The sequence below is a fragment of the Petaurus breviceps genome, unplaced genomic scaffold (genome assembly GCF_028583685.1).
Source record: "Petaurus breviceps papuanus isolate PSGF00001 unplaced genomic scaffold, PetGlider_PUasm1.0 454, whole genome shotgun sequence".
In the NCBI taxonomy this organism is placed as follows: Eukaryota; Metazoa; Chordata; class Mammalia; order Diprotodontia; family Petauridae; genus Petaurus; species Petaurus breviceps.
The window spans coordinates 969,608-986,716 of NW_027186342.1; the positions used below are offsets into that span (position 1 = coordinate 969,608).

At 43.2% G+C, this 17,109-nt stretch overlaps 1 protein-coding gene across 1 annotated transcript; it reads right to left on the reverse strand.

Annotated features, from left to right (window-relative positions):
* On the reverse strand, positions 1–7,812 carry KRT3 (keratin 3). Its single transcript, XM_069101151.1, has 9 exons — positions 7,039–7,812; positions 5,448–5,668; positions 5,053–5,113; positions 4,465–4,560; positions 3,329–3,493; positions 2,422–2,547; positions 1,817–2,037; positions 1,488–1,522; positions 1–521 (listed from the first exon to the last, which is right to left on the reverse strand). Exons 1-9 carry the CDS (start codon positions 7,633–7,635, stop codon positions 220–222), a joined length of 1,824 nt encoding a protein of 607 aa, XP_068957252.1. The 5' UTR covers positions 7,636–7,812; the 3' UTR covers positions 1–219.
* Between the last annotated feature and the right edge of the window lie 9,297 nt (positions 7,813–17,109).

Genomic DNA, 17,109 nt, shown 5'->3' on the forward strand with positions numbered 1-17,109 from the left:
TGAAACACAATGCAGTTTATTGGAGACAGAATAGATGGGGCAAAGGGGGGGTTGCATTTTATATACATCAGAACAGTGGCCTCTCGACTTCGGGGTGAGGTGAGAGGAGACCCTAGGAGTGCAGAAAGATCACCAACCCAGGCGCGCTGAGAAGGGCTGGAGGGGAGCAGCTGAGGCAGGGAGCCGATGTCGGAGGGGCAGCGGAGCTGGCCAAGGTGCTTATCTGGGGGAGAGCCGATTAGATGACTGAGAGTACTTGACCTTGCTGCTGCTGCTGCTGCTGCTGACCCCGCCGGTGCCTCCCGAGACGATCCCACCCCCGCTGACGCTAGAGCGCCCTCCAGAGCCAAAGCTGCTGCTGCTGCTGCCGCCGAAGCCGCTGCCCCCGCTGCCGAAGCCGCTGCCGCTGCCGCTGCCGAAGCCGCTGCCGCCGCCGAAGCCGCTGCCTGCTCGGCGTCCACCGCCGAAGCCACCACCGTATCCACCTCCCGACACCGAGGTGGAGGTATTGCTGACCACAGCTGCAAGGGGAGAGAGTGAGACACCCGACGGGTCAAGGTCCTTGCAGCCAGGGCTCCCCCAAGGATCCCACCAAGCCTTTGCAAACCAGGGGAAGTACTCTTCACCATCATCGTCATCCTCATCATTACTACTGCTACTAGCCTATTTAGTTTTATTAGCTAGTGGTACTGTGATATAGGGGAGAGAGTATTGAATCAGGAGAGCTGTATTCAAATCCCAGTTATCTCTTCTTTGTGCCTTTAAATAAGTAATTTAACTTCCCTTGGTCTCAGTTTCCCCATGTGCAAAATGAGGAGGCTGGACTGTCCTTTCAAAGATCCCCTCCAGGATTAGATCTTCTAATCCTACTTAATGATATAATGGCCATTTACAACTAATCCTTGATGCCTTTATACAGGATAATAATTTTATAATTAATTTACTTCCATAGTTAAACTATTATGAATTATTAAATTATAGAGTCAGTTAGCTCTGAGTTTTCAGTATGTGGCTTTACCCACCAGAGAGTTTTAATCCCAAACTGTAATCCCCTTACCTCCAGTTCAGCCTGCCCCTGAGGCTTGACCCCTTGCCAGGGGTCATAGACTCATCTCTCTAGATCTGGAAAGGACCTCAGAGACCATCTAATCCAACTCTCACATTTTGCAAATAAGGAAACTGAGGCCAAAGAAGGTTAAACTACTTGTTCAAGGACATAGAAGTAATAAAAATAGCTAGCTAGCTTTTACATAACACTTTAAAATTTGCTAATTGCTTTCAATATATCATCTCATTTGATAGGTAGGAAACATAAATTCATCTAATGCTGCCTGGAACCCCTTCCCCCAAATTAAAAAAAAATCAATGTGATATCCCCAGAATGACATTCATTCCCCTAGGAATGAATTTTGGGTTTCCATTGTCCCCCTTCATTAAAAGATAATCAAGATTAAATGTTATTATCCATTCTAATGTTGGGTACTTACAGATGCTCACAGGATTCTGGAACTCTCCAGACATCCTATTAGGAGAAGCAGGAGAAAGGTGATTCAATTATATAGCAAATATCTTTCAATTTCATGGCCCAGGGAGAAAAATATCACACATCATTGTTGGGAGCCCAAACTAAATTCAAGAGCCTAGCAAATCAATCCTTGAGGACTATGGTTGATAAGGGGTAAAGGTTAACCTGAAGAGGGAGGGGGAGCTAACAAAGGTGAGTGTTTCTTTGTAAGGTTTATCTAAGAGTTGCACATCCTTGTTCAAGCAGCTGCTCCCCAAGATTGGTTTAGTTTAGAGTTCAGAGATCACCCACCTGCACTCCTCTCCCTCCAACAGCTTCCTGTAGGTGGCAATCTCCACATCCAGGGCCAACTTCACATTCATCAGTTCCTGGTAGTCTCTCAGCAGGCGGGCCAGGTCATCCTTGGCCTTTTGCAAGGCGGACTGCAATTCCTGGAGTTTGGCCTGGGCGTCCTTGAGGGCCAGCTCCCCACGCTGCTCAGCTTCAGCTATGGCTGCCTGTAGGTTGGCATTCTGGAGAACAGAGGAGACAGGAGAAAAGATCATCAGAGTGGGAAATGTGTTCCAGCCCAAGGTACTTGAGGGAACTCTCCAGGTTTTCCTGAAAGCCTCTATTAGGAAGCAATAGATGGAGAGAGAAAGAGAAGGACAGACAGAGAGAGAGATGGAGATGGAGATGGCAACATAAATGCCAACATCACTGCCACTTCTGTACCATCTAGTTAGTTGCTGCTTCCTTTGTTATTCCAAAGATGTTTGAGAAGAACACATCTAGAATTATTTAGGCAGGAAGCAAAAGTCAGAAATTTGGAGATGACTTCTGGAGGCTTCTTTAAGTCTTGGATCACAGAATCCAGCCCCTAAGTACCCACCATCTAACTAGGCTCTTCCACCTACCTGTTTCTTGACGTTCTCAATCTCAGCTCGAAGCCTTTGGATCATCCTGTTAAGTTCCATGATTTCACTCTTAGTGCTTTTCAGGTCATCGCCGTGTCTGCCAGCCTTGCTTTGCAGCTCTCCTAGCTAGAGATAAGAAGAGCACTTCTGAAACTTGTGTTTCAGAAAGAAGCATGTCATTGTGCTGGACTAAACTCTGGACAAACTTATGCCATTGAGCCAGAGGAGTTCATTTTGATCATCTTCTTTGCACATACCACCCCTGGTATGCAGAGCTTTGTGGACAAAGGCAAGCAGAATGTTCGACTCTCCTCTGTCAGTGAGATAACCTTGTCATCTTTCCTTTTCCCACTGCTTCTCCCTTCACCTTTCTTCATGTCCTCAAGATGCCCTCCACTATGGTTCTTAATCTTTTTTGTACCTAGGAGTCCTTTGGCAGATTCACAAGACCCCTTCTCAGAATAATAATTATTGCCCACATTTATAATTGAAGAAAGCTAAATTTCAGTTCAAAATTAGTGAAAATAAAGGTGTATTTTTCCCATACAAGTTCATAGACTCCCTGAAATCTATCTTAACCTTAGGTTAAGAACCTGTGCTCTGTATTCATTCTAAGCTGCTAGATAAAGAAAATTTTTCACTCTGATCAAGCTTCATGGAATTCTAGGAATGTAGGGTCATTGATGTGTAACATAGCCAGAAAGGATGGACCCTTCCCTCTCAAAGGTAAATACTTGCCACTAGACAAGGGGAATAGTGGGGATACTCCAGGGACTGAGGAGGAATTGTGTGAAAACAATAGAGAGCAAGGAAGAAGGGGAGCTTTTCCCCAAAAGGATAACTTATCCTCAGAACCCTAGTTCAGAATACAAATGGTCCCTAGCTGAGACAGATTCCTGACACCTACCTTAGTCTGGTACAGGGCGTTGGCCTCTGCCTTGCTTCTCTCAACCATCTCTTCATACTGTGCTTGGACCTCAGCAATGATGCTATTCAGGTCCAAGGAACGGTTGTTGTCCATGGAGAGAATGACAGAAGTGTCACTCACATGGGTCTGCATCTGGTTCAGTTCCTGTAGGGCAGAAGTGGTCCTGCTCAATCACTGAGCTTCTGGAACTGGTGTAGGAAGGAAGGTCTCTGCCCCAAGAACCCTAGCTTGCACTTCAGAGTCCTCCTCCATCCTGCAGAAGCTCACAGGAGACTAGGAGGAATCCAATCTTGTTATGAGACTCGCCATCTAATTTCTATACTTCCACTAACCCTGTACTATCTGATTTCTCTGAGGCCCAAATCACAGAAATGACAAAGACCCCTGCCTCCTCAGCCTGGACTACCTTCCCCTTCCCCTTCCTCTTCTGTTTATTCTAGTCCTGTCCATCCTTCAAGGCTTAGCCTCTATGAAGCCTTCTGAGACTGTTCCAATCCATACTGATTTCTTTCATTTCCAAACTCCTATACAAATCCCCAAGCAGGCCTTAAGTTTCCATTGTATACAGAGAGCACTGTAAATATGCTAGGAACATACAAAATTTAGCTGAAATCTAGTCCCTGCCTTTATCATCTTACCGTCCAGTAAACTCTACTTATCCCTTAATTTAGACATTATTGATTGGTTTTTATTTTATATGGATCCATCTTATTTCTCAAAAAGAAAGAAGCTTATTAAGAAAAGGGACAGTTTCATTGTTGTCTCTGTCTCTATGATCAGACCTAGCACATAATGGGTGTTTAATAAATGCTTGCTGTGTGAATGTGGTGAACTGTAGCCAGTAATTCCACTGTAGCCCCAGTGCCAAGCACATAGATGTTCATTACAAACTAAGCCCTTAATTGGGAGTGAGAAATTAGCAGGTGGGGATTTGAGCTCCTCCACTCCTGCCATTTCCTATTTCAGACTTTACACCAGGATTCAGTGATAAAGAAGTGGGAGCAAGGACAGCAGAGGAGTCACTTTCAGGGCTTCTGTCACAGATCTGAAGAGACCCCTTGAGATATCAGGATATCTGAAGATACCCTGCTTGAGGAAGCAGGAACCATACTTACTGCTTCATAGAGAGCCCTAAAGAAGTTGATTTCATCAATTAGGCTGTCCACCCGAGCCTGCAACTCAACCTTGTTCATATAGGCAGCATCTACATCCTGGAGGAAAGAAAAGAAAACACAACAGGGACCCATCTGTAATACTGCTTAGCCAATGAGCTTTGAATGCCACAGGAAGGATGAAAGTTAGTCCTATGGCAGGATTGAATATAGGAGACTCTGTTTCTTTTAATGAGATTTCAATGGTGCCTTGATCAGAAGCAGGGGGATGGTTGATTAGACCCCTTAGGATTTCCTACAGGTCAAGAAGTTCATGACATCCTTGACCTTGGAGAAGGGAACAAACCAGATTTTCTAGTTAATTCTGTTCATTGTAGTTAATTCTGGCTGCCTAGTTAAGTGTGTAAAGAAGGAAGTGAGAGATGCCCTCTCAGCTTCCCAGCACCACACACACACACACACACATACACACACACACACACACACAGTCTATGACTTGGGACCCAGGAATCTCATGCCTTTCTCATTCACCTTTTTTATTTAGTTTTTACTCTCCTTTTAAAAAAAATTATTACACAGCATATTTCCTACCTTCTTAAGTGTCACAAATTCATTCTCTGCAGCTGTGCGTTTGTTGATTTCATCTTCATATCTGTAGGGATGAAGGAGAAACCAGACAGTGTTTGGCATAATAATAACACACTTACATAGTACCTTAATATTCCAAAAGTAATTTTTTTTCCAAATATCCCTGTAAGATAGGTCTTGCAAGTATTATTATCCACATTTTACAGAGGGGGAAACAGAGACTCAGAAAGCTTAAGTCCTTTCAAGGAATCAGGGAAATGGAATGGGGGCACTTCAGTATAGCAGAAAGAGTGTCAAATTAGCACTCAGAAGACCTGAGTTCAAATTCTGATTCCACTCCTCACAATACCTTGCTGCTAAACCCCCAGGAGGGGAAGTTCCCAGTGTGGGGCACTCACTTCCTCTTGAAGTCTTCCACCAGCTCTTGCATACTCCTCAGCTCTCCATCCAGTTTCCCACGCTCCCCCTGGAGCCCATCCAAAGTCCTCCGAAGGCTGCTGATGTAGCCCTCAAAAAGGGGCTCGAGATTGTTGGTGCCAGTGACAGAGTTGACACCCTGTTGCTGGAGCAGGTCCCACTTAGTCTCCAGAACCTTGTTCTGCTGCTCCAGGAACCGCACCTGCCCAGCATGAGGGGAAACAGCATCAGGCAACCAGACTTTGGTGGGAGAGAAAGAATGAAATATCTCCAGAAGAAAAACTTGGAATCTTTAGCCTGGGCAATGCCAGGAGTTCAGGGCTCTTGTCCATTCTGGACAGACAGAGAAAATTCAGGGGATTTTTTTTTAAGTTGGAAGGTCTTATAGAAATTGTTTAGTTCAATTCCTTTGTCTTAGAGTCAAGGACACTGAGAGGAAGTAGGGAGAAATTGGAGGTAATAAATGAAAGTCAGAACTGGAACCTGTCTTCTTATGGCAAGCCCAGGGTTCTTCCTGCTACAGTCACCACATGAGGAGAGTGAGGCAAAATGAATGAAAATCAGCTCTGCTCAGAGACAGGAGGATGGATGAATTGACTCCTGGACATCCCTGGGAACTCCATGACTCATTGCAAAAATTTAACAGATTGAATTAAAATGCACACACTTCATTCTCAGGCTTCTTTGAAAACTCCTGCTGAAGGTGTGTCTGCAAGGTAGTGGTAATAATACTGATTGACATGTTATATTGAGGAAGGCAAACCCTACCTCTACTCAGACCCTGGGAGAGGCCAAATCATATTGGTCTCAAAAGTCCTTGAAATCCCAGGTCTCTTTCTGACAAACCCAGGATGAGGTAGAAAGACAAGTGAGTCACTGATTCTCTTTCCTCTTTGTCCTTTCTCCTGGGATGAACCTGTTCCCCTGGCATGTAGCCCCCACTTTGAAAATGAGTTTGGAAGCCTAATCAAGTTTAATGCATATCCAATGTAGAAAGAAATGTAGCATGCCTTGTTGCAGAAGAAGCATTTCAAGAAAACATTAATGGGAATACATTATAGGATGCTCAACTCTAAAATATATATATAAATCACCAAAATATATACACCATTAATAGATATATACAACATTAACAGAGAGGAAAATATTAAGTTTAAGATACACTGCACATATAAGGTTTTCCCCTTATGGGAGAACTTTAACTTAGATCAAAATTCACCAGATCATGTCCGTCTAAGTTCTGCTCTTCACTAGACTGTGAATCTAGCCCTGCCCTCAAACTAACAAGATTATTAGTCAAAAATGAGGAAATACACTATATTTTGAGTCAGGAGAACTTAGGTTCAAATCCTAAGTGACCCTGGACAAGTCACTTCCCCTCTATAGATCCTGAGGCCCCTACAATTCTGAATCCTATAATTATGATTTCAACCACTACTTTTCTAATTATTCTCTCACTCCCCCTACTCCTGCTACTCACTCTAAAAATGTACCAGAACAGGTTCCCTAAATGCCTGGCAGAAGTCCCTCTCATTAAAGACTAAGGGAAAGGTATCCAGGTCAGAGTGTCACCTTGTCAATGAAGGAGGCAAACTTGTTGTTGAGGGTCTTGATCTGCTCCCGCTCCTGAGTCCTCACAGCCCCAATCTGGGGGTCGATCTCCACATTGAGAGGCTGTAGGAGACTCTGGTTGATGGTCACTTCCTGGATCCCACCAGGGAAGCCACCAGGCCCTCCAAAGCCACCAGCTCCTCCAAAGCCACCCAGGCCACCAAAACCACCAGCCCCTCCAAAACCACCAGCTCCTCCAAAGCCACCAGCCCCTCCAAAGCCACCAGCTGCTCCAAAGCCACCAGCCCCTCCAAAGCCACCAGCTCCTCCAAAGCCTCCCCCAAAGCCACCTCCACAGATGCTGCGTCCGCCACCATAGCCAAAGGACCCACCCCTGGAGCCACCAGCCACGCTGTAGGAGATGCTCTTGTTGCCACCCAGGCTGTAGAGGCTTTGGCTGCCAAAGCCCCCTGCCCCACTACGGGACCCACAGGCTCCTCCACCAGAGCGCCCTGTGCGGGCCACGCAGCTCATGCGGCTGCTGCCAGAGACCACAGCCGAACGGCCAGAGAAACCCTGGCTCCCACCGCCGGAGGTCTTGCAGACTTGTCTGTTCATGGTGAATGGATTGGAGGGCAAGGAAAGCAGTGAGACAGGAGGACCAGTAATACTGAGAGGCAGATAGACAGATGAGAGTGAGAAAGCAAAGAAACTCAGGATCTCTGCAGCACCAGTCCCTTTATATATGTTTGGGGAGGTTGTTAGGCTCAAATGAGGGAGAGATAATTAATCCCAAATATTCATGGGCTGGGTTTGCCTGGGAGGCAATAAATTTGTTCCAAGCTCCCAAACACACCTTGAAAATAATCTGAAATGGTAAAAGTGCTAAAGTGACAGAGCTGCCCGGAGCGGGCGGAGGGGAGGGCGACTCCCAGGGTTGCCCCACTCTTGGGCAAGGCCTTCTCTGGCTTTGTCTCTTCAGGGCCCAGGAAGCACGCTCCTCCGAATCAGACCATCTCCCCATTTATGTCAGCTGCCCTGGGGCCCTGACAGGGCTGGCGAGAGAGAGCCTTTGGCAGGATGGTGGGGCTGATCTGAGCTTGGAGTCTGGTCCCCTCAAGGGTCTCCCTGGTCCTCCAGCACAATCCGTGTGCAAAGTCCTGTTTGAGCTTCCTGGGGGAGGGACAGGAGAGAGGGGCCAGGATAGACTCTGAGGGAGGAAAGGACACAGGCAGGTCCCATATCACCAGACCCAGAGCTGTAAGAGATGGGAGAGCCTCTGGCCCAATCCCCTCATTCGCGCCCAGATGATTTACCCAAAGTCACATGGGCAGTAAATAGCAAAGCTAGAATTCGAACCCAAATCCTCTGACACCAAACTTCAGGAGTAGTCTTTCTTGATAATCTGACTCCACTTGGTTTTTCCCAATTCATTCCCATTGACGCCCACCTCGAGTCCACTATGTTTCAGTCCCTCCCTTTGCTGTTCTCCACCCTCAACATTCCATCTCTGCCTTGATTCTTATGCCTAGAAAGCTCTCTCTCTCTCTCTCTCATAGAATCCCTGAATTCCTTTCAAAGCTCAGCTCACTTCCTACAAGAGGACTTTCTGATTCCCTAGTTGTTCATGCAGGAATTCCCTCCCCTAAATTATTTTCTGTATTCTTTTTTGTTGTTCTATTTTTTCTTATTTTATTTTGCTTTTTGGAGGGGGGAAGGCAGGGCAATTGGGGTTAAGTGATTTGCCCAAGGTCACATGGCTAAGTGTTAAGTGTCTGCAGATGGATTTGAACTCGGGTCCTCCCGACTCCAGGGAGGGTGCTGTATTCACTGTGCCACCTAACTGCCCCCTATATTCTTCTTTGTAAAGCACTTAGAACAGTGTCTGGCACTTTGTAGCAGCTTAAATATTTATGGAATTGAATTGTAAATATTTTATATTTATCTTTGTACAATAGAATATAAAATCCTGAAATATTTTAGTTTTTTTTTTTTTACTTTGCTTTACCTTTGTTTACTTTGCACCAAATACCCTCCCTGGCACATGGGGAATATTTCATAAATACTTCTAAAGTTAAATCCCATTTAACTGAATTTCGCTACAACCCAATTCAATCACCTAAGTATTTCCAAGCATCCCTTGAAAAGAGCTAGAGATTCCACAAGACAGGAGGTGAAGGGGGAGAGTATTCTAGGCATAGAGAAAAGAGGACAGAGATGAAATGTTGATGATGCAGAACAGAAGGAAGGCTAGTTGGACTGGAACAGAAGCAGTATGTTTAATGTGAAATCAGAGTGACTTTTTAAAACTTTTTTTCGTCCAGATATTTTGGGTGTGGTGTAAACATAGCCACAAGTACCATCATTGAGAAATAGGGAGCCAGGAAAGGATATAAGTTCCTAATGCCCAGAGAGACAGAAATGGGCCAACTAAATTCCCTTTCTGAAAACAGATGGGTTCTCACTCTACCCTTATAACCATATAAAATATCTTGATGAGACATTTTATAAGCACAGATACAAAATAATTCTTCCTTGTCTCTGATCTCTAGATCTTCATCCCTCTTGATAAAACATCATCTTAGAAGATCTGTGTTTAAGGGATAGGGGAGGGAACAACATTTATTAAGTGCTACTATGTGCTAATAACTTTACAAATATTGTCTCATTTGGTAATATTCTTGAGAAAAGGGTCTGAAGAATGAATCCAGCTAAAAGCCTGCTGCTGGCCACCCAAACCTCATTTCCCCCATTTTGATAGCAGGTAAACCATGTGAGACAGAAGGCAGGGGCTTTGAGACCCTCTGCCCTGAGGAAGCTAAATGTTTTCCTTGTTGATAGTTTACACTGTCAGAGATTCCTCTAAGCTAGACAGTGCTATCTGCCAGGCAGGGCTTCACTTCAACTATTCCAGATGAATGAACATTGATTCTTTTGTGAAAGTCCTTCAGAGCTTGAATTACACCACATTTTGTAGCTACCAGTCTGAGGCTGGCAGTTCTTCCTTACACCTAGCCTAAGTCCCCACTGCTAGCTGACAAACCTATGTCCTTTCTGCTCTTGGTGGGGTTAGAGAAAAAGCAAATTACCTTCCTCCAGATCATGGGCTCTTCCCTTATTTGTCTGGCACAGACCCCTTGGGGCAGTCTAGTGAAGCTTATGGATCTTTTCTCAAAATCATGTTTTTAAATAATTGGAGGAAATGATAAATTTCTGTTAGAGGAAAATGAAATTAAAGATGTAATCTTTGTTGTCATCCAAATTTTCAGACTTCTCTGAAATCTACAGTCCCCAGGTTAAGAATTCCAGCTCCAGATCAGAAACCTTCAAAGACTGAAATAAGGGGAGGATGAAGTGTTTCAAAAGACATTGTCCTGAGTGTCAAGGGGCCTGAGTTCTCACTAATTTACTAGGTGACCTCAAGTAAGTTACTTTACCTCTCTGAGATTCATTTTCCTCATTTGTAAAGTGAGGGATTAGGTTACGGGTCCCTTCCACCTCTGGCATCTGGGAAGTCTTGTCTCATTAGTAAGCATCTTGGGTCATTTGCTGACACTCAAGAGATGCCAATTTAGTCATTATTTCATTATGCAGGAGCTGATTAGCCCTACAGAGCCAATCCTTTGTGCCTCTTCCTTTTCCCTTTTTTCCTCCTGCTCCCTGACTTGCCCCAGTGTGTTCAGTCCCTGCCTGGCAGGTAAAGTGAGGTAAGTAGAGAGAACTCCCATTCAGGCTGGGATGTCTGGGAGGTGGGGGGATCAGCAGCAATTGGTTCTGTTGGTTACTGTTGCCATAGCTTTCAAGTCTCCAGAACTCCTCGAATCCCAGATCTGTGGACTTGGCAACATCACTGAATATGTCTGATTCAGAAAGAGAGATTCTGCCTGCCTGGTGTTTTTCAGAGGCTTAGGGACTGGGTTTGGTTCCTCAAACAGCTTTGTTATGTGCCTCAGGAGCCTGCCAAGTTGGCTGCTTATTTCTTCAGGATGGGTCTTTTTAAATTCTCTTTGCGGTAACCTCTCTTCTCAAGTTTTAGCCAGGTCTTGCCAATGGGGCAGTTGACGTAGCCCTGGCAGCAGACTAACTCTGAATGCTGATGTGGATTCAATGGAGAGAACAGTAGTATACCAAGCCCAGTGCCAAAAGTTTTTCAAATATGGGAAAAGATGTCTTCTGAATTCTCCATGTGGGATCTGACCTTGGTAAAATTGTTACATCCATGAAGTTTGTCTTAGACACCCTAATTTTGAGCCCTCCTCCCTCCTCCACTGGTATCCCTATTATTTCCCCTAATCTGGGCCATTATATTCTTCTCTCTGTCTCTGACTCTATCTGTCTCTGTCTCTCTGTCTGTCTCTGTCTCTCTATCTGTCTCTGTCTCTCTGTCTCTGTCTCTCTCTCTCTCTGTCTCTGTGTCTCTCTATCTCTGTCTCTCTCTTTCTCTGAGTGTGTATCTCACTCTATCCCTCTGATACTTACTAGCTCTGTGACCTTGGACATGTCACTTAACCTCCGTTTGTCTCAGTTTCCTCATTGGTAAAATAGCACCTACCTTCCAGGGTTCTTGTGAGGATTAAATCAGATAATATTTATAAAGCACTTGACACGTAGTAGACACTATATAAATGGTAGTTGTTACCACCACCACTCCTCCTCCTACTACTACTACTGCTACTACTATCACCACTACTAGTACTATTACCAAGGGAAGGGTAGCCCTTTCCAGACTTAAAGAACTTAAAGTGACTTAAAGAACTGTTTGCCGTCTTCTTAGGAAGAAGACCATCCTTGGAGATGTAGGTCTGGAAAGAACTCTCCAGTCATAATCCACAAAGAACTTGTTAAGACTCAATCACCACTATCACTGCCTTTGATTGGGACTTCCCCAGAGGACAAAGGGGTAATTCAACTCAGTTCAATTCAACAACATTTACTGAGCATCTTCTAGGTGTTAGACACTGAGAATACAAGGACAAAATAATAGTTCCTGCCCTTAAGAAGCTTCCATTCTCTTGGTGAGAAGCAACAACATGTGTGCAAATAAATAAATACAAAATAGGGAAAGAATAAATCCAACAAAAGCACTAAAAACTGGGGAATTAGAAAAAGCCTCTTATTAAAGGTTGCACTTTAGATGAGCTAGGAGTTCCAAAAGGCAAAGGTAAGGAAGGAGAGCACTCCAGCACAGCTTAGGTAAAGGTGAATGTCATATATGTAAAATAGCAAGTAGGGCAGTTTTAGAGGCAACCAGATGGCTCAGAGTGCTGGTCCTGGAGTCAGGAAGACCTGAGTTCAAATCATACACTTACTAGTTGTATGACCTTGGGAGAGTCACTTAACCTCTGTTTCCCTTAATCCATTGGAGAAGGAAATGGAAAACCACTCCACTATCTTTGCAAAGAAAACCCCATAGACAGTAGGAAGGGTCATGAAGAATCAGACATGACTGAACATCAACAACAAAGGCCAGTTTTACTAGACTTCAGAATATATATGAGGAACTAATATGAATTTGGAAAGGTAGGTTGGCATCATACAGTGAAGGACTTTAAATGACAAGCAGAGGACTTTGTATTTTAGCCTGGAAGCAACATGAAGCACTGGTTAAAGATCTAGACTTGGAGCCAGGAAGCCAGTTCTGCCTTTCAGCACATACTGGCTGTGTGATATTCAACAAATCATTTAACCCCTCAACACCCTAAGTGATTCTAAGAATTGCAGAGAAGGTCGAAGCGTACAAAGGTAGAAGGGATTGCCTCTTCCAGGAGTTTCCTATCCCAAGGAAATCAGAGATCCAGTCCCTGTCCCTATGCTAGAAGCAACAGGGAACTAATTAAAGTTTTTGAGCAATGGAAAATGATGTCAGATTTGTGCTCTAGGAATAACAATTTGGGACCTGTGTGAAATATGGGTTGAAAAGGAAGAGGCTGGAGACAAGAAGACACATTAGAAGACTATTTCAATGGCCTAGCCAAGAGGTGATGAGGATCATAACCAGGGTGGTGCCCCCAGAGTGGCCCAGATTCTTGGGGAAGTGGTCAGAGAAGATGTTTACAATCTGGACATTTCTGTGGAAAGGAAGCAGCCACAGATCCATCAGATGTATGAGGAGAGAAAATCATAAATAGAGTAACTTCAAGGAACTGAAACCAGGTAAGTCTTCCCAGAATCTGGAAGCATTGAGCTGATTTTACAAGACAGAACAGACACATGGTTTGGCAGAGATTCTGGGGAATCAAATAAAATCAACAGATTTCAGAGCTTAAGAAAATAAAATTGTAGTCACAGATCATCAGAGTAGGAAGAGACATTAGAGATAATCGAATACAGCCTCTTTTTTGACACAGGAGGAAACTGAGGCCCTGAAATGTCAAATGATTTGCCTGGTAGAACCCACATTCAACTCCTGATTCAGTACTATTTCAATTCAAGTCAACAAATGTTTGCAAACACCGAATATGAGCTCGGTGCTGTGCTTACGGAGCTAGGAGCTGGGGACTGGACCATCCTTGGGTGAGCCCAGTGCTTAGGAGCATACCAAGCATCCTCCACTTGATGCGATCTCCCACATGGAGGCTGGGGAGGTGAGCCTGCCTGTAGAGGTTTGTGATGATGTGGAATGGAGAGGGCTGGCTTTCCACAGGTGTTCAGTGAAGATTTCTCCTATGGCAAGGGGTTAAGATTCTCACCCAACTCTCATCCAGCTATGCCACATCTGGAAGTGAACTTGGTGGGGGAAAATCCTCTGAGCCAATTGCTTCCAGTTTAAACCCACTTTCTTCAGGATCTGAAGTAGTTGAGGTCACAGTTCATCCTTGTTGTTTTGGGAAATGTTTTGATTGAAAAGGAGACTAGATATGACTGGTTAAGAGGATAATGGGGCACTAATCAATTGTGTGAATGGGGGCTCAAGTTTACCTAGAGTATATCTTTCTACACTGAAGCCCATCCCCTGACAGAGGTGATGGCCAATGTGAGAATTTGCTTTGCTTGACTATGTATATTGGTATATTTGTTTTTCCCCCAGTAGGAAGGGGGAAGGAGTGAAAGGGAGAGAATATAAATGCTTATTCATTGAAAAAAAAATTTAATTTTGAAAATGTAAGAGTTGAGGCAATGAAGTGAGAGGTTAGAGGTAAAATGGGATGAGACAAAAAGTAGAAGGTCTTGAAAGTCAGGCTCATGGGGGATGACTGACAAATTGTAATTGCATGTGCTAGAACATTACTGGGCAATAAGAAATGACAAAGGTGAAGAAGTTAATGAAACTTGGGGAAACTTGTATGAACTGATGCAGACTGAAGTAAACAGAACCGGGAGAACATGATAACTCCAATAACACAAGGGAAAACATTAAAAGACTTCAGAACTCTGATCAGTGGAATGATCAATCTTGATGGTAAAGAACAGATAGATAAAGAAAACACTCATTAAGCACCTACTATGTTCCAGGCTCTGTTCTAAGTTCTAGAGACACAAACAGGAGTAAGCAAAGCAGTACCAGCTCTCAAAGGGCTTACATTCTAATGAGGAGGATAGCATTTGAAAGGAAGCTAGAATCTGGGATGGGGTAAGCACAAGACTATGTGATAGGACATGGAAGTCTGATTCTGAACAAGATCAGGGGAAAGCTCACCTATCAGAACCAGCATCCCAGGGAAAGAGTCCAAGATTCCGGTGGGAAGAGGATGGAGGTTATGGCTGCAGTGCAGACAGCATGGTATAGAAAGTGGACTGATGGTGAAATCTGTCCCTACCTCTGAGAAGTAAGGTATTATACTATAGATGGGGATCACTGATTTAGACCTTAGAGGCCATCAACCCCCTCATTTTTACAGATAAGGACATCAAAGTCCAGAGAAATGAATTGGTTTGGCAAATATGGCAACCAGAATTTGAACCCAAGTCCTCTGGCTTCAAATCTATTGCTTTTTCTATGGTAATTGTTTTTTGTTTTGCTTAAATGTGCTCTTTGTTACAAGGAAAACTCCATGGAGGATGTGCAGTCATTGGCAAGTGACAGTAGTAAAAAAAAAAAAAAGCACCTGTAAATTACTACTGTTTTTTTTTTTAAGATCAGATAGCATTTCTAATTGGGACCTCCCAAAAACTACTGGAAGAAAATAAAATTAAGGTGTGTCCATCATGAAAAAATATCTGCATCATTTCATTCCACTCTGCATCATTCAATTCCACCTAGATGGTGGATTTGGGTAAATCCTAACTAAGTCTCTTTCACCTAGAAAAAGAAATGAATCATTATATTGTAATTTATCAGAGACTCATATGGATGCTGATACAGGAAAGGAGGTCATTCAGACCATCCCCCTGCCTCAGGGATTATAGCCTCACCTGGACTTTTTGACTCTCTAGGATCTCCTCAGAAGAAGATTCATCAAATTATTGGGCTCACCCAGGCCAGTCTGACACCCTCACCCTGACTTGAGAAAATTCCTTCTTGAGCCTAACTTTAATTCTTCCTGCTGCAGTTGAAATCTGCCTCCTATTCTGCACAGACAATATAAACAATAATACTAATAGCTAAAATGTATATAGCCCTTAAAATATGCCAAGAATTATGCTAAGCACTTCCCAATTATCTCATTAGATCCTCACAACAACCCTGGGAGGTAGGTATTATACTGATGAAGAAATTAAGGCAAACACAAAGATTAAGTGACTTGCCCAGGGTCACATAGCTAGTAAGAGTCTGACACTGAATTTGCACTTGTGTCTTTGTGACTATAAGCCTAGCACTCTATCCACTGTGCCACCAGGATCGGAAGAGGTTTTAATTTCTTTGCAGAATGTATCACTCAGTGAATTTTCTACACAGCATCCCTTCTTTCCTTGTGAAGGATTCTTTGTCCTTAATTAACCCTTACTCCTTAGGAGCACATGTGCAGATAAGTCCCTGAGTAATGACTTCTACTGTCATTGTATCAGAGATTTTTTTTAATGATCCAAATAGATCAGATGATTCGATAAATCCTAGCCAAGTGGCCTTGACCTTGCTATAAATTACCATACAGGCTTTTCATCTTCTGACCTGTCCTTCCTTTTTTCTGTTTTTTTTTTTAATTCTGAATTTCAACACCAAATAAAATTAACTTTTCCATATATGCAGTAGAAAAGAAAAATAGAATTGTACATTATACTGCAAATCTATCATGAATCTCTTGCATTTCTTTTTAAATACATAGTCAACATACAACTTTCAAAGTTATCCTGCTTGTCTGATTTTTCCTAGCTTTCCTTCTGTCCTCTTCTACGCATTGTTTTTAAAAACCACTTCAATGGACCATTTTAAATTAGTATTTTCCTTTCTCTTTTTTTTCTAGCCCCTCCTATTTCTTTTCATCCCCTGACTTTATAATGTTCTTAATTTTGTTCTCTGAGTCCATCTCCCAAACTAGAGACCTCTATGAGTTTCCAGTTCAAAAACATGACAATACTTTTCAAGTAACTTTGACCTCATCTGGGCAAGAGAACGATCCACAATGTCTCTGTTTAGCAAACTCGTGATAAGGAAGCAAACTAGACATGTGAGATGTTACCAAAATTTTATTATATTCATGTTATATTATATATAATATTATTATATAAATAAAACAATAGTCTAAGTATGTGACACCCAGCAAACAACAGTTCAAACTCATGGGAATAACAATGAGCACAATGATAATAGCTAGCATTTATATGGCACCTACTATGTGCGACACACTGTGCTAAACACTTACAAATATTATCTCATTTGGTTCTCATAACATCCCTAGAAGGTAAGTGTCATCCTTATCATCATACAGTTGAAGAAACTAAGGCAGACAATAGTTAAAACTGTTGCCCAGGGTCACAGCTAGGAAATATCTAAGGCCGGATCTGAACTCAGGCTTTCCTGACTTAGCTTCTAGCATTCCATGTACATAAGGATAAGCAATAGCATCATATTTAGCCTTGCAATTACCATCAACGGATACACGTTTTAGGTGTTCATTCAACAAATGAACGCGACATTTCAGGAGTATTGGAGATGATTACACATGAGAAAGACTAAATCAGGATCTGCCTAAACACTCCTCTTAACCTCACTGG

Coding starts and splice junctions, on each gene's coding strand:
- KRT3 (XM_069101151.1), bottom strand. CDS start 7,635: ATGAACAGACAAGTCTGCAAGACCTCCGGCGGTGGGAGCCAGGGTTTC. Junction 2,548..3,328: donor ACGCCCTGTACCAGACTAAG/GTAGGTGTCAGG, acceptor TCTTATCTCTAG/CTAGGAGAGCTGCAAAGCAA. Junction 522..1,487: donor CCAGAATCCTGTGAGCATCT/GTAAGTACCCAA, acceptor CTCCCCTTGCAG/CTGTGGTCAGCAATACCTCC.